The sequence below is a fragment of the Eubalaena glacialis genome, chromosome 14 (assembly GCF_028564815.1).
Source record: "Eubalaena glacialis isolate mEubGla1 chromosome 14, mEubGla1.1.hap2.+ XY, whole genome shotgun sequence".
NCBI classification, from domain to species: Eukaryota; Metazoa; Chordata; class Mammalia; order Artiodactyla; family Balaenidae; genus Eubalaena; species Eubalaena glacialis.
In genome coordinates, this window is record NC_083729.1 from 18936648 (window position 1) to 18959535 (window position 22888).

General features: G+C 44.2%; 2 protein-coding genes across 4 annotated transcripts; one reads left to right on the forward strand and one right to left on the reverse strand.

The window, feature by feature from the left end:
• Positions 1 to 29: 29 nt before the first annotated feature.
• On the forward strand, positions 30 to 11506 carry FKBP1B (FKBP prolyl isomerase 1B). 3 transcript variants are annotated; one of them, XM_061211122.1, is made up of 5 exons: positions 1208 to 1217; positions 1443 to 1619; positions 5171 to 5218; positions 9710 to 9822; positions 10898 to 11506. In XM_061211122.1, the coding sequence occupies exons 2-5, from the start codon at positions 1583 to 1585 to the stop codon at positions 11024 to 11026; spliced, it is 327 nt and encodes a 108-aa protein (XP_061067105.1). In that variant the 5' UTR covers positions 1208 to 1217; positions 1443 to 1582; the 3' UTR covers positions 11027 to 11506. The 3 variants fall into 3 exon arrangements, with proteins under 3 accessions (XP_061067107.1, XP_061067105.1, XP_061067106.1); XM_061211123.1 differs by having other exon boundaries at positions 10853 to 10913; XM_061211124.1 differs by lacking the exons at positions 1208 to 1217; positions 1443 to 1619 and adding an exon at positions 30 to 37.
• Positions 11507 to 14720: 3214 nt separating this feature from the next.
• Positions 14721 to 22724, reverse strand: SF3B6 (splicing factor 3b subunit 6). Its single transcript, XM_061211116.1, has 4 exons — positions 22494 to 22724; positions 19766 to 19884; positions 15457 to 15595; positions 14721 to 15282 (listed from the first exon to the last, which is right to left on the reverse strand). The coding sequence occupies exons 1-4, from the start codon at positions 22521 to 22523 to the stop codon at positions 15193 to 15195; spliced, it is 378 nt and encodes a 125-aa protein (XP_061067099.1). The 5' UTR covers positions 22524 to 22724; the 3' UTR covers positions 14721 to 15192.
• Positions 22725 to 22888: the final 164 nt, after the last annotated feature.

Consider the following 22888-nt stretch of genomic DNA (forward strand, 5'->3'; position numbering starts at 1 on the left):
CTCTGGGAGTTGTATTCCCCGTGAAACGCCACCGAAGGTAAGCCTGCTACAATTTCTCCCTTGAAAGGTGTAGCGCCTTCCCCCACTTCTCATCGGTTCTCTTAGTCTAAGTAGGAGTCCGGGAGCCCTAGAGTCAGCACGGCTTCTTAACCTTTTTAGGGGTGCGGGGGTTGTGGAGGGAAGGAGTCGAGGACCTCTAAAATAAGATAAAATCTCCTCAGAAAAATGTTATTTTCCGTACACAAAATACTGAAGCCGTTCCAGGGACCTGTGCTAATTACAAACCATTATTCTACACTTACCCCAAAAGTGCCTGACCATGGCCACAGTTCAAGAAGCTAGTGCGTCACTAGGCTTAAGACCGGCTATACCCCTGGGAGACTCTGGGCCACGCCTTGGGGCCGCCCATGGGGAATTTCAGATCCTGACCCTCACAGTACAGTTGAGCATCATGTTTCTTGAACACACAGCCAGCCCTCCTTCAGCGATGCTGATAACCTGAAGTTTCTGCCCCGACCATCTGGGAGAGAGGGAGAAGAACACCTCTAGGGCCCACTCTTCTTTGCTCAGGCTTTTCTCCCCATGCCTATCTTCCAGCACCATAGCTGGAAGAATCATAGCTTCATATCAATTTTTGCAACAATGCATGAAGAATGAGAAAAAGAGAGAGAAAGTCCCATTCATTTTTCAAACAAATGTTACCTTCTCCAAAAAATACCTTTCCAGATTCTTGTGTCTCCTTTGGGTGGAGGTGAAGGGTCTGGTAGAACTCATTCATTCATTCATTTATCCCACAACTTAAATCACTCCACGCCGTAACTGTTTGTGTCCCTGCCCATCACAGATTCAGTTCCTCGAGGACAGCAATTCTGTCTTAATTCAGCCGGTATCCCCAGGGCACAGTTCTCTGCCTTGAAAGGTGGGAGTCCACCTGTGCGTAGGTCAGAACTACGCAGGAGGGAGAACAGTTGTTTGGGGGGGGTGGGGGAGAGTCAGTAATTACTCGCTTCTCCTCCACCCCCCGCCCCCACCCCTCAGCTTGCCCCTGCAGATTCGGACAGCCTAGCTGGGGTGGGTACCTCTCTGGTGCTTCCATGACGCTCTGAACGCTATGGCAGTGAACGCAGTTAATGAAAGTGTTGGTTTAGTTGCCGGCCTTCTCCCCCAAGTCTGTGAGACCGAGTTGACCGGCCCCCCTCACCCCAGCTTAACACAGAGTAGGTGCTAGATAAATATGTGTTGAACGGATGGATGGATGAATGGATGGATAGATGGGTGGGTGGATGCACGAGTGTCTGCATGCCTCCCGCAATAGCCTGGTCAAGCTCCCGAGCAGCCGCGTCAGGGTCCCTTCCCCCGAGCCCCGCCCCGGTCGACCCCACCTTTACGCGCCGCTCCGCCCCGCCCCGCCGCCCCCTTCCCGGTGGCCCCTCCCCGCGCAGGTCCCGACTCCAGCCGCACCTCCTCCGACTCTGCAGTGGCGGCGGGGTGGCGAGCCGGAGCGCCAGCGGGCCAGGGCCGGAGCCGAGCCGGGGTCGGGGAAACAGCGGGGACCCTCGGAGGCGGGGCCAGTGGGACCGCGATGGGCGTGGAGATCGAGACCATCTCCCCAGGAGACGGTACCGGGTGGCGGAGCAGGGGGAGGAGGAGGGGTCTCGGGGCGGAGCCCGGCGGGCGGGGGTCCGATTCCGAGGTGGCGCGGAGGGTGCTGAACAGGGAGAGCTGGCCTAGGATGGGGGAGGCGGGAGAAGACCCTAGATGGGACTGTTGGATGTCTAGCACACATCCTTCGCCATCCCCTTACGCGCCTGCTCACCTAGAGGAACGAAGGCGGCGGCTGGGAGGCTGGGGTCTGCGGCCCGCCACCGCCCCGGGGGCCTCGGGCTGCCCCTGCCCGCGGCTGGAACCGCTCGGTTATCCGCTACTCCTGATTTCCTAGGGCCGTGCTTTAGCTCCGCTTTCCCTGCCCTGCTGGGTGAGCTCTGGAAACAGGGGAAAGGAAATGCTTTGGGGTCTCTTCTGCTCGGGGCAGCCCCCTTCTAACGCGCCCGCCTCCCGGCCTCTGGTTGGGCGGCCCCCTGCGATCTGGGCGTTGAGACGCTGTAGGGACCGAGCCAGTCTGGGAATGGAGGAGCGCTTCTTCCACTGCCTCTGCATCTTGCTTTACCCTCCCTGCCCCACTCAGCCTCTCCGGCCATCCTGTACACTCCCATGGCTTTCATTATGGGCTGCAAACCGATGGTCTCCAAACTTAAGCCTCCAGCCCAGGCCTCCAATCTGAGTTCCAGGTGGTTCATTTATCCAGCTGCTGCTCAGCCTCTATCTGGACATCCCACGGATCCCTCAAAGTCAGCAAGTCCAAAACAGAACTTATGCTCCTGGTCTTCCCCACTCCCTAGCACTCCTCTGTGTTCCCTTGTTTCCTGCCTCAGGATTGGCACCAGTCACTTTCCCAAGCCAGACATTACAGGCATCACCCTTCTGTAATTGAGTTTGGATGTGCCAGGAGTAGCTATTTCTTTATTTCTTAAACCAACCTTAATTCAGACTGGAGCCCACATTTCTGCAGGATTTGACAGGCAAACTGCATGTCAGACATTATTGACACTCCCCCACCCCCAGGAAATTGGTGGGACTCTTGGTTCCTGGCCACCCTCCTTATTGAAAAGCAGTGGTCCCTAGAAGTCCCAGCCACAACCTTGGATCACCCATGGGCTACAGGCTTCTTTTTCTATGCTGGGAACCATGGTGCTGCATCCCAGGAAGCATCTCCCTGAGGCCTTTTTACCCCCCGGGGCACTGCCATAGAGTTCTGCCAGGGGCCTCCAGGCCTCTTCTCCTTTCCCTGGTTCAAAGAAGCCTTTAGAGTTTTCTCTCCTTATCCTCCCTCCCTGGCTAGACAAGGGGCATTTTCTCTTGAAGGGGGATCAGATTTTTAGGGAAAGCCTGGAGGAACTTTGGCCTTCTGCTTTTAGCTCAGTCTAAACCCCTGAGTCAAGAAAGCACAAAAGGGCCAGCTACCATGCTATAACCCAGAGGGGCAATGTACCAATTAATATTTCAACGACTACGCTGCAGTGCTGGGGATGCCTGCCTTGGTGGAGCCCACTCCAAATCCTGCCAAGTTCTCCTGCTGAATATCTCTAAGGCTCCATCTCCTCAACCCCTGCCCTAGTTCAGGCCACCATCATGTCTCACCTGGATTTCTGCACAGTCTCTAAACTGGTCTCCCCACCTCCATTCTCACCTCCTGGCCTTTCATCTGGCCTCCCACCTCACCCCCACCATTTTCCCCACCACAGCCTGAGCACTCTTTAAAATGCATATTTGACCATGCCCCTCCCTGGGCATAAAACGTTTTAATTAATCTTCCTATTTCTCCAGGCAGACAGTGATACAGCCTCCTGTTACCTTCCACGCTAGAGCCTCATCTCTTACTACCAGTACCTACCCCCACCACCAACTTTTCCTCCGGCTTTATCGAGCTGTCTGCCAGTTGTTAAACACACCAGTCATTCTGCAAATATTTGTTGAGCATATACTGTGTGCTAGACCCTAGGATTACAGCAGGGAACCAGACGGGCTCCCACTACTGCTCGATTTGAAGCCTTTGAACATGTGGTTCACTCTTCCCAAATTATCTCCCTTACTTCCTTGGTAAACTACTCATCTTTTAAGACCCAGTTTAACCATTATCTCCTCTCTGATACTTTCCCTGCTGCTCAGTCAGTTGCTCCCTCCCAAGGGCCCCCATCTAAAATGTTGGCTCAGCTCTTAGCCCTCACAAGGCTTTAAATCCCACTCAAATTTATACCTCCAGTGCAGACTCTCCATCTGTCTACTTGTAGTACAAATTCACATGTCTAAGAGGCATCTTAAGATTGCCACCTGCACAAATCTGTTCCTCATCAGTCTTCCCCACCTCAGGAATCAGCTCCTCCATCCTTCTAGTCGCCCAAACCTAAAACCCAAGCATCGTGGTTGTTTTCTCCTTCTCTCTCATCCTGGACCCCATCTCCACGCCATTAGCATGCCCTGTCAGCTCCAATTCCAAAGTATATTTCCAATCTATTTTACTCTTTTCTCTGCTGCCAACCACTTTAATTCAAGCCATCATTGATTTTCTGTCTGGATTATTGCAACAGGCGCCTAACTGTCCATCCTACACACAGCAGCCAGAATGATCTTATAAAATCTTAATTCAGATTATGTCATTCTCTTGCTTAAAACCTCCAGTGCCTTCCTGTTGCACTTAGAATTAAATCCAGCTCTGCAAGGCCCTGTATGATCTGGCTCTTTCCCACTTGTCTCCACCTCCTTCCCTTCTTTCCAGGCATCTAGGCTCCTTACTGTCTTGTAAATGCACTGGTCCTTTTCTGCCTCACGGTTTGTGCACTTGCTGCTCCCTCTTCCTGCAGTGCTTTTCCCAGCGTATTGCTCATCCTTCAAGTCTCAGCTGAAATGTTATCTTCCCTGAAAGGCTGTCCTGGACCACCCATTCTAAAATGGCCTGTCCCACTGTATCTCTCTGTAATTTATCATTGTGTTTATTTTCTTTAGAGAACTTACCACAATCTATATTGTCTTGTTTATCTGAGTATTGTTTGTCTCCCTCCATTAGAATGTAAACTCCAAAAGAGTAGGGATCTTGTCTGTATAATTCACTGGTGTATCCCGAGATCAGGCCCAGGCCTTGCACACAGCAGGTATTCAGTAAATATTTGTGAATGATTGTGTTTATTCATCCTTGTGCACAGTCATCACCCTGCATTATAATCTATTATTTATGTGTCTGTTTCCCTAACCTCATTGTGAGTTCATAGATTGCTCTGTGTCTCTGGAATCTAGTCCAGGCCTGGCAGAGAGTAGGCTGTCAGAAAGGTTCGTGGAATGGATGAAGGAAAGTAAAAAGAGCAAATCAAAGAAAGGAAAAGGACCAGGAGAGAGTGGAGTTGTGGAACCCAAGGAAATAAAGTTCAAATCAAGGCCGGAGAAGTAAAGTGACTAATCTGGCTTGTACAAAGCACAGAGCCGGAAGTGGAACCATGGGCATCTCCATGGTATGGAGGGGAATGTGGGCCAGAGCTCTTGGTCACAATCACACCTGAAATGTCCCAGGCGACTTTCTCCAATGCGCTGTTCATTCATCTATCCTCATGTCTCCTTGCAGGAAGGACATTCCCCAAGAAGGGCCAGACGTGTGTGGTGCACTACACAGGTAGGCTTCACTCCCTGAGCCCTCATCCAGACCTGCCCCTCCCCAGGCAGGTCTCTCCTCTGATACTCCTCTCCAGAGGTATCAGCTCCCCCAGACCAGGCCCAGAGCCCAAGGCAGCCAAGTCTCCCTCTGACCAGCTATCCCCAACTCCTCCCAGCCAGACTTGAGGGAATGAGAAAGGGGGCTTGCAAGGTTAACCCCTGCCCTCTTATACCACCTCCATTCCCCTTCTGTCTGTTGCAGGCAGGGTGGAGCCCTGGCCCTCCTGGTGCTGTCCGATACTTGGAAATTCCTCTTACAGCTCTGAGAGCCCTGACCCTCCCTGCAGACTCCCTTTTCATCCTACAGTGTTATTAGAGCAGAGGAGGTCAGCTTCCTGAGAATTCCCTTTCTTTTTTCAGAAGCAGACTATTCAATTCAGCCTGTTATTGATCACCTACTGTGTGTGAGATGCTGTGCTGAGCAGTAGGGGCACAAAAATGAAACAAGAGGATCCCTACCTTCATTGGGCTGGGGGGGTGAGGGAGGGCAGGAAGTCAACTGGAGGCTCTGACGCAGTGTGAGGCGTGGGTGGCAGTGGCTGTGTCAGGGTGCTGTGCGGCCAGAGCAGGCCCCGCCTCTGCTGAGCCCTCTTGGATGATCTGCACTGGAAGGCCAGGTGGGCTGAGATCCTGAGGACCGCTGGCGGGAAGATTACAAGCAGATGTTTGTTCCGGGGGTTGAGTGCTCTGCCTTGTGACCTGCTTCCCAACGTGGCAAACTTGGTGACAGCCACTTAGCAGACAGCAAGGCCAGTTTAATTCCTAGGACATAGTCAGATGGGGCCATTTTTAGCAGTTCTCTGGGCCAGTGTGAAGTGCCAGGTTGATTCTAGGCAGACAGTGTGGGTATTTCTCAACAGCTGTGTTGCCGGTCGCTGACGTCAGTGGGCTGGAGCTGTGTTTTATCTCCTGGTGATGTGGCCTAATTACCATGAGTCTTCTGGGGCCTCTGACCTGTTTAATTGATTTATCTGTTCTACATGTTGCAGACAGACCAGTCCTTGTCAAGTTACTCAAACCACAACATCCTTTTGCAAAGACCTTTCACAATACGTACAGACAGGAGGCAATGTGCATTAAACACTGACATCAGCCATGAGTGGCTCTGCTCTGGGGAGGGACTGTCTCATCAAACCCAGCAGGAGACTGTATGGGACTTTTTGGTAAACTTTTTTATTATATATAAATACAGTAGAGAATATAACTCTAAGATGTACAGCTCGATGAAATTTTTCTAAAGTGATCACACTTATGTAACCACCCCCCAGATCGACAGACATTTCCAGCACCCCCAGGACTCTCCCTCTTGCCTCTTCCCAGTCATTACACCTCCCTAAAGGTAAACAGCATTCTTTTTGTCCCTGTGGATTGATTTCACCTGTTTTTGAACTTCATATAAATGGAATTGTAGAGTATGTACTCTTTTGTGTTTGGCTTATTTCACTCATTATGTCACTTTTTTCACTTTTTATGTCTGTGAGATTTATCCAGAGTAGTTTTCTCTTTTTTATTCCTGTACAGGTCATTGTATAAATATATTGCAATTTATCGTTTCTACAGTAGATGAACATTTAGATTGTTGTTAGTTTTTAGCTATTGTGAGTTGTGATGTTTTTTGGTGCACACGTGTAGACATTCTGGTCGGCTATATATATGCAGAAGCGGAATTGCTGGGGCACAGGGTTATACCTATGCTCAGATGTAGCAGATCCTGCCAAACAGCTTTCCAAAGTAGTTGTGCCAGTTTCCACTGATACCAGCAATGTCCGAGCATTCCAATTCTACATCCTCATCAACACTTGGTGTTGTCAGGTTTTTGTTTTGTTTTTGGCCTGCTCTGGTGGTTTTGACTTGCACAGCCCTGATGACTAATGAAGCTGAGTACCTTTTCATGTGCTTCCTGACCATTTGGATATCCTTGTTAGTTTGCCCAAATTTTGTCCACTTAAAAAAAAAAATTTGGTGGTCTTTTTCTTATTGATTTGTAGGAGTTCATCTGTATCCTGGATATGAGTCCTTTGTTGGTTATACCTATTCCAGACATCTCCCATGCTATGGCTTGCCTTTTTACTCCTTTATTGGCATCTTTTGAACAGAATTCTTAATTTTAATGAAGTCCTACATATCAGTCTTTTCTTTTATAGTTAGTACAGTTCAGAAATCTTTGTCTATCCCTAGGTCATGAAGATATTCTTCCATTTATTATTTTATAGAAGCTTTATTATTTTATCTTTTATATTTAGGTCTGTGATTCATCTGGAATTGATTTTTATGTGTGGGTGAAATAGGGGTTCACTTTGACGTTTCATTTTCCCCCATATGCATATACAGTCAATCCAGCAACATTAATTAAAAAAAATCATCCTTTATCCATTGCATTCAGTGGCACCTTTGTCAAATCAGGTCACCATGTATCTGTGGGTCTGTTTCTGGACTGCATGGTTTTGGATGAACCTGCAGCAGTAGATAACAGTATATGGTCTGAAGTGGATTAAGTCATATGAAACCTGAAGAAATTGGGGAGTGAGCAAATCAGTCTTTAGATGGAATGTGTGCATGTGTGTGTGTGCACATATCCATATGTGTATTGTACAAGTATGTGTCTGTGTGAATGTATTATATCTGTGTATCTAAATATTTTCCTAGCATCTGGCCATCGGGACTTTCTTCTGAGGGTCTATGCATATATGCATGTGAGCATGCATGCGCATCTCTGAATATCTTAGCAACCTGTGTGTATGCATGAGTTTGTATTTGATCTCCTATATTTGATACAGAAGTATCCATCTGTGTGCATCTCTGTGTAGCGATAGGGTTTTCTTCTTTGCCTGATTTAGTACCCAGGGCAAGAGCACAATTTATTCTGCCCAGAAAATAGGTAAATAAGAATGTCTCTTGTATACATTTATGTTGTAGAAATTAGGAAGTGGAATCACAGATGCTCAGACACTGAGCAGGCCCAGACCTTTCATGTTACACATGGCAAATCTGAGGCCACGAGAGAGGAAGCAATTTGCCTCACTTCACACAATGAGTTAGTGTCCGAGTGAAGTCAGAATCCAGTCTCTGAACTTACAGGCTAGGCCTTTCTCTGGTCCCAAATTGCCTTCTGTTGTGGTCCAGGGGCCACAAGAAGTCATGGAATAGCATCATTTACAGAATGTCTGATCTTTGAACTAGAGACACCAGTAAGAACAGAAAATAGAAAAGCAGCTCTTGGGTCTTAGGCAGCTGGACTGAGACAACACATGTACATCAGGGATGACAAGGTATTTGCAGCTGGAGGCTGAGGGATGCTCCAAAATGCTAAGACAACACTCGGGGTGTTCTGGGTTCACATACCTCTTTTGTATGAGGTCTGGAGGCCACCACTGACTGGCTGGGTCACTTCTTTTTTTTAATTTTATTTACTTATTTATTTTTGGTTGTGTCGGGTCTTAGTTGCGGCACGCAGGATCTTTCATTGCGGCACACAGGCTTCTCTCTAGTTGTGGTACGCACAGGCTCTAGAGCACGCAGGCTCAGTAGTTGCAGCTCATGGGCTCTCTAGCTGTGGCACGCAGGCTCCAGAGCATACGGGCTCTGTAGTTGCGGCACGCGGGCTCTCTTGTTGCGGTGCATGGGCTTAGTTGCCCCGCGGCATGTGGGATCTTAGTTCCCCAGCCAGGGATCGAACCCGTGTCCCCTGCATTGGAAGGTGGATTCTTGACCACTGGACCACCAGGGAGGTCCCTGGCTGGGTCACTTTACAGTTACAGTTCACTGTAGTAAAGGATGATATGACCTTTGGGTTTTGCATGTTGGGGGAACCTTGGGCAGACCAGGTGCGGACTCAACCTGAGGATGAAATGCCTGGGAAAACAGACCTTCAGGTTGAGGCAGCTCCATGATAAAAGTTGCAATGTGCAGAAGTACTTGAGACCTGAATAGGGCAGGGAAGGGAAGGAAGGGGAGGGCAGAGAGAAGGTTATCAGGCAGACAGTAGCTAGATCTTAAAGTGCCTGGATACAATGTAGGCATTTGGATTCTGCCTCTGGGGAGTTACTGAAGTATTTTAAGCAAGGGAGTAATAGGATCAGGTATGTGTTTAAAAAAAAAAAAATCATTCTGGGTACAGTATGGAGAATGGAATGGAGGAGTAAGAACAGAGCAAAAAGACCAGTTAGAGTTGGTTCCTGTACACAGGTGAGATACGATGGTGGCTTGATGAGGACACAGGGTGGTGGTAATAGAAATGGAGAAAAGAGCTGGACTCCAAAGATATGTAGGACTTGGTGATAGGCTGTATGTGGAAGCATCCAGGTTTCTTGCTTGGCCAACAGGACGGATGGGGAGGACTGAAAGACAGAAGGTTTGTACAGAATAAGAATTCCATTTTAGACATGTTGAACCTGAACTGGGAGTTAGCTCATGACCACAGTTCTTTTCCACCCTATCCTTGCTTTCACAGGAATGCTCCAAAATGGGAAGAAATTCGATTCATCCAGAGACAGAAACAAACCTTTCAAGTTCAGAATTGGCAAACAGGAAGTCATCAAGGGTTTTGAAGAGGGTGCAGCCCAGGTAGGATGAGGATCCTTGTTAAGGGGGATTTGAGGAGCTGGGGGTCTGGGCTTGGCACTCTGCCGTTCACCCTCACCCTATCACAGACCACTACTGCTTTGACTCCACTGTCAGGGCATGGCGATGCCACCTAGTTTCAGTTCTGGCTTTGTGTCCCCACCCTTTTAGTTGCCAGCATGACTCCTTTCTGTCACTGGGGGCTCTCATCCCAAGCACGTCTCCCCAGCTAGTTCTGAGCAAGCCTGTGAGCTACCAGCTGTTTGGGACTGAGGCAGCAGAAGAGTTGGGGTGGGGTAGGCCAAGGTGATTTTTTTTTTTTAAACTTAAAAAAAAACCCCCAATTTCAGACTTGCAAAAACATTGCAGGTAAAGTACAGTTCCCATATACTCTTTACCCAGCTTCCCCAAATGTTAATGTTTTACATAACCATAGTACAGTGATGAAAACCAGGACATTAACATTGATACAATACTATTAACCAATCTATTCAAATTTTTGAGTTGGTTATTCAAAATTTTTAAATTGATTATTCAAATTTCACCAGTTATCCCACTAATGCCAGACAAGTTCTTGAGGACTGCTGTGATGAGCCCTGGTTCAAACTCTTCTTCTTTGCTCTATGAAGTCATGTGATGCTCCTTGCTGTGGCCTCTAATCTCTAAATCTCTCTAATGAACTGCTTCTATCACCTACTTGAGCATGTACATGTACATGTGCTCTTTATACACCTCTTTAGGCTTCTTTGGAAGAAGAAGGAAAAAATTATGAACAAATAGAAGTGTTGGGCCATACGCTAATTGAATAAGCAGCAGTGTTTGTTGGATGAATGAATTTGAGACTACTTTGTAGAAGTTATTTTCCCCGCAGTCAAGTCTCTGTTTGTTAGTCTGAGGCACAATCTGCATTTGTTACAACTCTTAGCATCACTTCAATGTGCCACGTATAAAACTCATCTCAGATCTTCTGAGTTACCATGAGGATGGTTTGGGAAAATGCCATAGTTATCTTACTTTTTTCTTTTAAATCAAGCTGGGTCCTCTTTCTCCTCTCCCCATCTGCCCCCATCCCTGCTAGATGAGCTTGGGGCAGAGGGCGAAGCTGACCTGCACCCCTGATGTGGCGTATGGAGCCACGGGCCACCCCGGTGTCATCCCTCCCAATGCCACCCTCATCTTTGACGTGGAGCTGCTCAACTTAGAGTGAAGGCAGGAAGGAACTGAAGGTGGCTGGAGATGGCTGCTGCTCACCCTCCTAGCCTGCTCTGCCACTGGGACGGCTCCTCCTGCTTGGGGCTCTTGATCAGTGCGCTAACCTCACTGCCCCAGCGCATTATCCATTCTCTCTGCCCAAGTTGCTCTGTATGTGTTCCGTCATTGTTCATGCGCATCTTTGCTTGAGGAAACTTCAGTTGCAGATTGAAATGTTTCAGGTTGTGCATTTTGCGTGATGCATGTAGTAGCCATTCCTGATCACAGAACAGATTTCTTGTTCGCACAATCTACACTGCCTTACCTTTACTTAAGCCAGACACACAAGGTGCTCAGACATGAAATGTACATGGTGTACACAGAGGGACTTGAGCCAGTTGCCTTTGCTGTCACTTTCTCTCTCGGAAATTCTGCTGACTTAAACGATGTCCTTTTTGGAAATGATATGAAAAATAAAGGCTCTGTGCTTGACAAATTCCTGTCCATCCTTATTGAAGGTAGAAAGTGGTTTAAGGACCACATAAGTCAGTTGCCCTTGGGAAAAGAGTGGAAAGGAGAAGTAGCCAGGAGAGTGATAATAAATACAGTACAGGTTTCCCCCACTATCTGAAAGTAGAGAGTAGAGCATTCCTATGAAGCCTTTTGTAAGCTGAAATGGTACAAAGCGAAGAAGCAATTACCTGAGGGCACATCTTGCTTACAGATGCATGAAATAAATCGAGATAAAAGCACAGATGCTCACAGACACAGTTCAAAGCTATGACAGCTTGATGCCGAGATGCTGAGTACAGTTCTCGGGGAAGGAGCTTGGTGGTGTCACTTTCACCACTCAGGGTTCATACTGCCTCTATAATGGCTCTGAACGCTATTTTTGCTTTTCTCCTTTTTTCATAAAAGCAAAAATCCTTTCTGGATTTCTTTCGTGCAGCAAAAACAGGTACTCCTGTAGGTCTTTCCTAAAAGTGAATTAGCGTGAAGCGAACTTTCGAAAAGCAGGGGATACCTGTAGCTCCGATGTACCTATTGTACTTGCTGGGCCTTGTTCTATTAATTTTTTCTAATTTTAAAATAAAATTACCACCAACCCTCTAAGCAGCCCCACAAGGTAGGTTATGACTTGCCACTCACCTCACAGGCTCAGAATTCCCCTCTGAGTAACTAAAGGAATACATTGTGCTCAAAACCCACAGTTTAGCAATCAAATGTGGGATCTGAACACTTTAGGTGATCAATCATGAAATCTACATTTGGACTTAGAATAAGAGGGATGAGCTCCCTTCTTGGAAAAGATGGAAAAGTGCATTTTGTGCACCTAAAGAAATGAGGGTGTGTTAGGCCTCAGAGCCACACACTAACTCACATTAGGAAGTTACTTTTGAAAATAAATGTGTGCTTATTTTCATCTAGATTTGCTCTAACATTACAGTGGGGAATTACTTCTGAGAAGAATGTATGATTTTGAACTTGTTTCCACATATGCTGCTTATTTTCATCTACATTTACTGTAACTTACGGGACTTTCCAGTTAGGTTTTACAACCAGCCTGCTTATTGATATGCGTTAGTGTACGTCAGGAGAGCCTGTGGCAATGTAGCTAAGAGATTTTTCTTTTAGTTGGCATGGGTGAGAAAAGCTCTTGGCCATAGTCAGAGTTATTCGGTCAGCGATGTCTTGGAATTGTTTCAAGACTGAGGGAGGGGCAGGTAACAGGTACTGTTAGTTTCCTTCGTAGACTCACTGATAACACATCACACGATGATACATGTGATATGGGGACACAACATCTTGATTATTTTATGTATCCCTTTTGTCTCCAAGAAGTCCTGGCTGTATTCCCCTGCTGAGGACTGAGGAGTTAATGAAGATGCAGTGCTTTAAGGTGCAGAAAATGAAATGAGAAAGGGACTGCTTTGCTTTTCATCACCAGTCCCTGTGCTCACCTCTGCAGTGGGACCAGACCAGTCAGAAGGTGCTGCACTCATTCCTTTCTGGGGGGTTTCCTTCAGAATGTCTTGGTTCCTAGCTTTCCTCAATGATACAAATGTCTATATTTCTCAGAACTCAGCCTGTATAAAAGACAGTCACGTTTCCTGCTGTGATACCAATAGGATAACTAAAAATAGCACCAAGGACCATTTCAGGTGCCCATTATGGAGTCACATAAAAGATCTCAGTCTAGAGTATTTACAGCCAACGTGGTAATAGGAGACACTAAGAAGAGGTGGGGGGAAAAGCGAACACCTACTGGCTAGCACCTGGAGAGGATATGATGCTAGGCTTCACAGGCCCTGCTTTACTGACACTCTTAAAATTGCGCCTTCAATGCCTGGTGCAGAGGACTGATTGTAACTATGTCCTCAGCATTTTACTACACACAGACGTGGCACAAAGCAGAGGCTCAGTATTTGTCCACTGAATTAAAGTTCTTGTAACATAACTGGAACAGGCTAAAAAATTTCCAAACAATTAGAGGGCATTTTTTTAAACTCTTACTTCAGGTCATGAAATTCAACTAACAGATATATTAATCAAAATGATAGACCAGCCGTAACTGTCAGTAGAAGGAATTTCCCCTTTTATTAATTTAAAACAACTTATACTAGGGGCAAGTCAGTCTGCCATTTAGACAAATCACACTATAAGTCTAATTTGTCGTCCCCTTACAAAAGTCTTTTAGAAAATTCTTTTTACATTTGTAAATACCTAAAAGCACACTGTGCATTACAAAAATTAGTAAGAAACTCATAAAAACATTCACAAGAAAATTACAGCTGTGGCTCCTTTGTCATCTGCCTGCCCTTATAGAAATGACTCTTTCTACTCTTTAACAGTGCTTTCAAAAAGCACTCAGACATAATTAATAAATAGGACAATTATTTCTTCATTTTCAATAGTAGGCTTTGAGAAGACAGTACAAAAAGTATAAAATAGCCCATTTTCTTACAGTAATGTTAGATTTGAAAGCTAAATGCATTTAAAAGTAGAATAGGCTTTTGTCCATTTAAATGATTCAGTGCTTGTACCCTTCAAATTGATTTTGGGTTATAGTTATATACAAAACAATTAGTCCATGTTTTTCCATTTGGCCCATGCCTAAACTATAAAAAGAAAATTATAGCTATCTCCTCCAAGCTGCTGAGCTATGATGAATGTGGTAATAACCATACTATTTCCACGCCATGGGAGTCTGTGATTATAAGAATAAACATTAAGTATTTTATTTATGGCAAAGATATACTGTGAGCTAAGGTCCAAAATATACACAGACACTTGCTAACTAAAGGGAAAAGTACATAAATATATCTTAGACTTGTAACAACAAATACCACCACCCAAGCAGCTTGCTCTCACATTTCTAACCATGTGCTGTCATCTGAACGACCATTTCTAGAATAAACCTGTAAGGACAAGGGCACCCATATTGACAAAGGTATGTCGTTAACTGTAAAGCAAGTATTCAAGTGTACTCATGTGGCTAATAACTAGTTGATGTAAAAAAGCAGCTTTTGGACTTCCCCGGCAGTCCACTGGTTAAGACTCGGTGCTTCCAACGCAAGAGGCTCGGGTTCCATCTCTGGTCGGGGAACTAAGATCCCACATGAGGTGCGGCCAAAAAAGTATTTAAAAAAAAAAAAAAGTAAAAAGCAGCTTTTTATGTAAGCATTTTATTCATTCACTCAACATGATAAGCTTTGGATCTGCAAAGTGGAGATACCTACACCTTCACTAAGTTGTTATGGAGATTTCATTATTAATAGACATTCAATAAATAACAATACTCTTAACAAGTTCCTTTGATGGCTAAGCACTGTACCGGTCACTGGAGGCATTAAGAATATCAAAAGGTCCCCATCCTCAAGAAACTCAGTCTCTAGGACCACCTACCACTGAACAATTCTTGATATGGTTCAACTGCTGTTTTATTATTATTTTTTCTGGTATAATACAGGAGGAGAAATTTTAAGATAAAACACTGACATGTTTTACAAAAAGCTACAAGTTTATTAACATAATATATTCTAAAATATATCAAAGTTTCAAGCAGGTCTTTTTGAATCTCAAATAAGAAATCACAACATTCACTATTAATTAAAAAAAAAAAAGGGTAGTGGTCGTCATTCATGGGTTTTAAACAGTCCAAAATGAAAATGCAGAAAACGTTTACTTTGGTGGATCTGTGTTGATGCCATATTTCTCCTTGAGAAGCTTCAACTGTTCTTCCTTCTTCTTTGTGTCCATCTTCTGAAATGCCTGAAAATGTGGTAAGCACCAAAGTTAACAGTTACCAATCTACAGTCAAATGAATTTCACCAATAGCAGTAGCTAGAAAAAAACTCAGGGTACACATCTCCCGTAGTGGTGGTACAGCTCTCTACTAACTCTTACATGGGTTCCCCACGTGATGAGAACCGTGGCCATACTTACCCTGTTGGCATTATAGTACAAAACCACGAGGTATCTGTTGCAAACATTGAATCCTGACAGGTGATCACACGCGTTCTTGGCATCAAAGATGTCTTCATAGACCACATAAGCTGTTCCTCTAGTTTCAGGTGTGTTCCCCCTACCAAGTTGAATTGGACTTAATTAAAATACACATTTACCTGAAAACCACTAGAAGAAACAGATACTATGGACAGGTATGCTGGATAAGCCTATAATTTCTCAAAATATGTAATTTTTGTTTTTATTTTAAGTAAAATAACTCAGGTTAAACTTACTGTTATATCAAGAATACTAATATGGCTACTAAAGCAATAGCAGCAAAGAACTAGCTTGAAACTTTCACACTTTTCATGTTCACTGCTCTAGTCTTTCCTACTTCTCATACTAAGAATCAATTTTCAGTTTTACACTGGAAAGTATGCTACCTTAGGAGTGATAGCTGTGATTAGTCAGCAATGTCTAGAATGGTGTTTTTCTTACTATGCATTTATGCAACAGAACCAATACTTTAGTTATTTACCACACTAGTCCCTTGTTTCTAAAGATTTTGATTTTCTCCCTCACTCTAATTTTAATTCCAGTCCTTAAAAATAAGACGACCTTGGGATCTCCCTGGCGGTCCAGTGGTTAAGACTCCAAGCTTCCACTGCAGAGGGCATGGGTTCGATCCCTAGTCAGGGAACTAAGACACATACCACACAGCGTGGCCAAAAACCCCCCCCCAAAAACAAAAAAAAACACAAAACAATCTCCATCAATGTAGGGAACAAAAGTTTCTGGGTAATATTTTACTAAAGTTTACCAAATCCATAAAAATAAAACCATTTCGTGTCTGTAGAAGGAGGTGGGGTTGGAAGGAAGCCCCTACCAGGAGGATAGCAAAATTATAAATGATACACAGGAAAAAAAAAAAAAAAAAGATACACAGGAAAACAGCAACCACCATCCTTTATGGCCAGGAAAGGATGTCCTCCAATGTAAAGAGCCAATGTAGTTTCTTCCACTTTTCTTAGAAGATTCATTGCTTGCTTGCTTATGTATTTACTTATTTATTTGGCTGCACCACGTGGCATGCGGGATCTTAGTTCCCCAACCAGGAACTGAACCTGTGCCCCCTGCAGTGGAAGCTCGGAGTCCTAATCACTGGACCACCAGGGAATTCCCCCAAGATTCATTGCCCTTTTAAAACAAGAGTCAACTCCCAACTTTCACACATTCATTTTTAATAATATCTGCACTTTTATGCATTACACAGCCCTGTGTAGCTGGAGAAAAGGGCTGGGTTTCTGGAGGGATTGGGTTTGAAGTGTGCTTGTTGGTGGGGTTACCTGTGAGCCAGAGCAGAATGCTGGAAGGTGGCTGGAAGTGGAAAGCGGAAGCTGGATCTCACTCATGGATATGGGGCTGCTTCTTGTGTAGGTGTTCCTTGCCACCTCCTCTCCTCACCTCACCAGCTTCCGTTAGGGGGGGAGCTAGGGAAGTGTGAGGAGCAACAAACTGCAGGTGGCAGATGGCCATGTGCTTGTGAGTGGGGACAGCTGGCAGAGGTCCCATTCAGCTTATGCTCCGGTAAGCTAAAGACGGATCCCCTTTCCTCCATCTGTGTTCTATCCACCCAATGCAACTGCAGAATAAGGTTTATTAACTGCCACAGTCCCTGCAGAGGGTCAAGGAAAGGCAGTGGGCCCCACGGGAAGGGGAGGCACCTGCCTAGATTTGATCTAGGACGAGACTACAGTCTTGGGCCCTGGTCAGAGCTTGTGCTTCCTGTAAAAGGGGATGGGATAGGTATAGGGCGCCGGGGTGGCTGGAGGGTGCCAGTGTCATCAAACACTCTCACTTTGTCAGGTTACATGGGCCTGATGAAAAATGTTATAATATTCTTTACTCTCTGCAAATAATCTAACAACTTTTGGACTTTTGACTTTTAACCATTTTCTAGAATGCTTTAGGTATGAAAATTGGGACTACCCAAAGGAAAAAAACACTGTCCCAAAGATCTTCCCAAAAAGTCTACCTAATTTTTCCTTCAGAATAAAACCATAAAAAACTCAACAACAATTTAAGTTCCTTAAGGGCAAACATGACCTTATATTTTATTTTACTCCCACAGTGCTATGCATTCAGCAAGTGCTAATAAGCATTTGAAGGGTGGAGATCTACTTTCTCCTATCAGTTCTCTCACACATCTTTTCTCCAGGAAGCTAACAAAACAAAACAAAACAAAAGCATCTCTCTTCCTTCCTCTTACATCTTCTTAGGAAGTAGAATAGGGAGAGGCGCTAATTCCATTTTAAAGACTCTCCATCTCAATTTAAAAAAGCGGTACTGATGAACCTAGTGGCAGGGCAGGAATAAAGATGCAGACATAGAGAACAGACTTGAGGGCACGGGGACGGGGTGGGGGGGAGAACTGGGATGAAGTGAGAGAGTAGCATTGACATATATACACTACCAAATGTAAAATGGATGGCTAGTGGGAAGCTGCTGCATAGTGCAGGGAGATCAGCTGGGTGCTCTGTGGCGACCTAGAGGGATGGGATAGGGAGGGTGGAAGGGAGGCTCAAGAGGGAGGGGATATGGGGATACATGTATACATATAGCTGATTCACTTTATTGTACAGCAGAAACTAACACAACATTGTAAAGCATTTATACTGCAATGAAGGTGTAAAAAAAAAAAAAAAAGACTCTCCATCTCAAGCGCCCCAGCCCCTAATTATCAACCTAATATCTTGATCTCCACATTGTAATTTTAATTAAAAACATGTACTTGCTACCTACTATATGTTAAGCACTGAGTCAACATTATTTTCTTGATTGGTGGTAAAAGCTTAAAGTGAAAATAAGAAAACCTAATCGTGTAACTTAACCTCTCTGAGCTTCAGCTGCTTCATGTGTCAAATAGTGACATCAGGCTCCATCACCTGTCCTACCTTACTCATGGCTTTAATAATCAAAAGATGTAACAAGTATGAAAGGGCTTTAAAAGTTCAAAGCACCAAGAGTCTGCTACATGCCAGGTAAGGTGACCAATTATCCTACATGTGAGGAAAAAGCTGGGCAACTTGTCTAGGGTCACATGGCTAGTAAAAGGGCCTGCAGTAGAATCTTGTCTCGTGAGCCCCAAGTCAGGGATTCTTCTGTACACTATTCTTGTATGTCTAGAACAGGAGTTCTCAACCTAGAGTCCATGTACCCACTGAAATCACTTGCAAAATGTTGTGTGTATTCTGTAGAAAGGGTCAAAAGCTTTTATCAAATATGCAAAAAGGGTTCCTAAAAAGGACAGCTGCTCTGTAACACTTCATTTTCATCCCTGTTTGAGTACCAATGATGATATATTTCTAGCTCTTGGTTTACTTTTTGGAGGGACAGTGATCATTGTAAAGGGGAGTCCTCAAGATCTCAGAGTTCTAAAAGCCACGGAGGAACTCTCAAGTCATAAAAGAAAATGTATTAAGAAAGGGATATTCCAATTAAAAATAAAAAGCTTAGAAATCCTCTTAGATGGACTCAGGTAATTGGCTTATGTATACTAGTTAAAATGACAGTAGCTGTGGTACTGTGTAGAGATTCAATTTAGAATCAGAAGATTTTATCACTAAATAGCTGTGTGAAGCTAGAAAGGTACTTTACTCTCTAAGCCTTAGTAGTCTCACCTGTGAAATAGACACACTCACCTCCACACAAGGCTGTAGTGTTGGTGATGCAAACAAAAGCACCTATTATGACAACTGGCATATAGCAGATGTTAAACATCATTTGAAGGTATGAACCCCAATCTTTAGATTAAATTAAAACACGGATTTATGTTATAATTATTTTGCCCTATACTTTTAAATCTTCAATAGAAAGCTATAGTTGAAAAAAAAAGCATTTTTCTCAGTTACTTTTATATCCCTTTGCACAGCTTATTCAGAAATTCTGGAATCAGTAAAGGAGATGGTGAAGAGTGTTGAGAGAGTTAGAGTTAATGCATATAAAAACCACAGTAGAGTACTTCTTAACAAATAGTAGGTATGTAATAAATGTTGGTTCTTTCTCTTCCCATCCATTCCCCTCAAACCACTCATTACTACTTCATGCTCTCTATAATTTCACAACTACCATTCTTGGCTCTCACTGAGCTGGATCATGAGGGTCTCTGTAGGTACTTTTGCCTTGGTCTCTAGGCTCTTGGTTAGGCCCTCTGTCAGCTATAATTCTGAGATTATAAATTATGCAATCATTTTTTTTTTTTTCATTTTCTTTTAAACGACATTTCAAAAGTCTCAGTAAGACTCACACTCTGATTTGACGAATAGGTCCATATTTCCCAAATATATCATACATTTCTTCAGCCGTAATTTTGTAGGGCAAATTTCTTATATACAAAATTCGATTTACTTCAGGTGGAAGTCGAATCTAAAATGAAAAATAATGTGTTGTTATTATAATCAGAGGCAGGAGTGCTATCATTTTTAAAAAAATTCTCATAATAAATTCTAATAAAGATGATGCATAATTTTTATAAGCCAAGAATAAGAATTATAATCTGATATTACTGAAAATGGCATGCTCTTTGGAAAAGCTACTGGGCATTGGTTTTAGGGAGGACTATTAGTAGGAACTAATAAGGGGCTACTACAAAACCCAGGTTTTCAGTCACTACAGGTAAACAAAGATCTCCAACCTCATTTAAAAGTCCTCAATGCCACAGACATGTGTGGGAAAGAACAAGGGAATTGTTCCTGTTTGCTGGATAATAAAACTCCCACTGATGACCATTCTCTGGTCGTCTCAGGAACTTGTTCTATCAATGATCTCTTTCTTTTGAATTTACAGGCTTTCCCTCACCATTGGCTTCTTTAATTACTCATGTGAGCAGCTGCTTATGTACTCCCAACTGTTACACAAAACAAAACACTTATTTGGATCCCTCTTCATTCACTCAAATATTTAATGAGTGCCTTTGTTATATATACACCAGGCAAGGTATTAGGATTACAGAGTGAAGGAAAAAAGACAAGTTTTCTGCCTTTCCTGAATTTATCAGCCCTATTTGCTATCCTATCTTGCTCCTTCTTTTTTTCTCTCAGTCAAGCATCTGAAAAGAGGCAGGTTATACTCACTGCTTCATATACTTTACTTCATAACACTCATCAACCTACCACAATCTAGCTCCTACTCGAGCACGCTGATGAAAAATGCTTTTATGTGCTAAGACCTTTCACTTGCAGTGTTTTTTTTTTTTTTGCATTAAAAAAATTTTTTTTGGAGTATAATATTCAATTCTCATCAACTTAATTTCTCTGAGGCTTCTGACACTGTTGACTATTACGTTTTTGACTGTTGACACTCTATTTTCTTGTACTCCTCCTAACTATCTGGCTAGTCATTCTCAGTCTTCTTTGTCATTAAAACAGGCTCTTCCACAGAGTTTCACCTTTAGACTTCTTTTCTTGACTCTCTGTATACTCCCCTTAACTCTACATTCTCTTAACCACGCACGTTTTCCACACTGAGTCGATGACTCTCAAATATGTATCTCCGGTCCAGATTTCACTCCTGTGCTTCTTATTAACATACTTAATTACATACTAGACATTAATTTGCTCAATAACTATTAAACTGGCAACTACTTCAGGCATTAACCTAAGTGTTGTGTAAATGGAAGAATAAGATACTTATTCCCTGCCCTCAAACTAGTGGTGGTGACAAATGGTAAACAAATAAGTACAATAAGGTTTTAGACTTTAAGATTTAAGCTTAAGTTCAAATAGATGATAAACACTGTCAGACAATCACAATATACTTCTCTAGTAAATCTGCTTTCTCACTCTGCAAGAGACTATATCACATTTTCCCTTCTTTCCTCAAACCTTACCATCACCACTCCCTCTAACACCCGAGTTGAGCTGTATCCTCTCTTCCCTGCTCATCCCAGGTGATAACCTTGGCTCTTGCTTATTGGAGAAAATAGATATGACCAAATGGTAAGTACTTTATATTCAATATACATTCATCCATATCCAGCCACTTTCCCTCTCATTGCTATGCCAACCCGTCACCTACCCCAAACTACTCCTGAACTTAACCCACCTTTCTCCTACATCATCAGTTTCTCCTGCTCTACGGGATCATTCTCATTGGCATACAAATACACCTTATATCACACATCCTAAAAATAGTTAACTATCATCCAATTTCTCTTCTCCCTATTTACAAGAAAATTTGTGGAAAGAGCTGTCTCCATTTTCTCAACTTCTACCTTCTTTTCATCCCACCGCATCCCACATTTCATCCACTGAAATGATTATCATCAAAGTTACCAAAAATCTTCATCTCACTATATTTAACTGTCTTCACCTTACTGTACCTCTCAGCATCTTAAGAGCTGACTACTCTCTTTCTCCTAAGACAATTTTTCTTAGGTTTCCATAACACCCCGACTCCCTAATATTACAATGTAAGTAGCAGGCCTTTCTGTTTTATTCTAGGTATCTCCGATACCTAGACTAGTGTCTGGCACATAGTAAGTGTTCAATAAATATGACTGATTTATTGTATCCTATCTCTCAAGTCTGGTACATACTAGGTGCTCAAAATTATCACTGAAAACATTAATGAAGGATCCAAAAAGCTCCACGATCTGAGGAGACTTCCAGGTTCCAGCTGCCTGTTAAGCATAAGTTATTTATTGGGGACTCATCTGTGCTACCGACTTTTAGGCCGAGGAGAAGATCCTGACGCCGGGTCCTAGGTGCAGGTGAAGCAACACAGGCTGTTAACACTATCACTGACACTAGGATAACAGACTTAAAGGAACTCTCAAAAGGGGTGGGGGCGGAAGTGTGGCTCAAGGAGCACATCCCTAAGGACCGGTCCAGGATGGAATCCCCCCTGACAAGTCAGTAACTTCTGGGCTTCCCCGCCTAGGGGACGGAGGAGGGCCAAGAATGCTCTGATTACGCCGCTGAGAAAGCCCAGCAGCGAAGTGCTCCCCCTCCTCGGCAGAAGTCCCAGACACTCACGTTCGCTCTCTTGGCCGCTTGCATCGCCATCTTGGCAGGCTGATGAGGTTACCGCAGCAAACACTTCAATTCCTCCGCACTCCTCCGGAGCTCGCTCAGCTTCGAGTGCAACAAGGCGTCAGACGCAGGACAACAACGTCCAGATCCCGCCGGAAGCTGTTCTAACACACCGGAATACCACCGTCCCACGCCGAAACGTGCTGACGTAGTCTCCCCTTAGGAAAAGACTCCGGGGCAAAACGGGGCTGAGAGACTTAAGAGGCCGGAAGGTTGAAAGGCGGGGCCTGGGCTTAAGAAGGGGCGGTGTTCCGGTCGGGGCGGCCCAGAGCAGCGGAAGCTGTCAGAAGGGGGTGGGGCCTGAGGAGAGCTGTGAGAGATGGGTCTGCGCCTGGGTG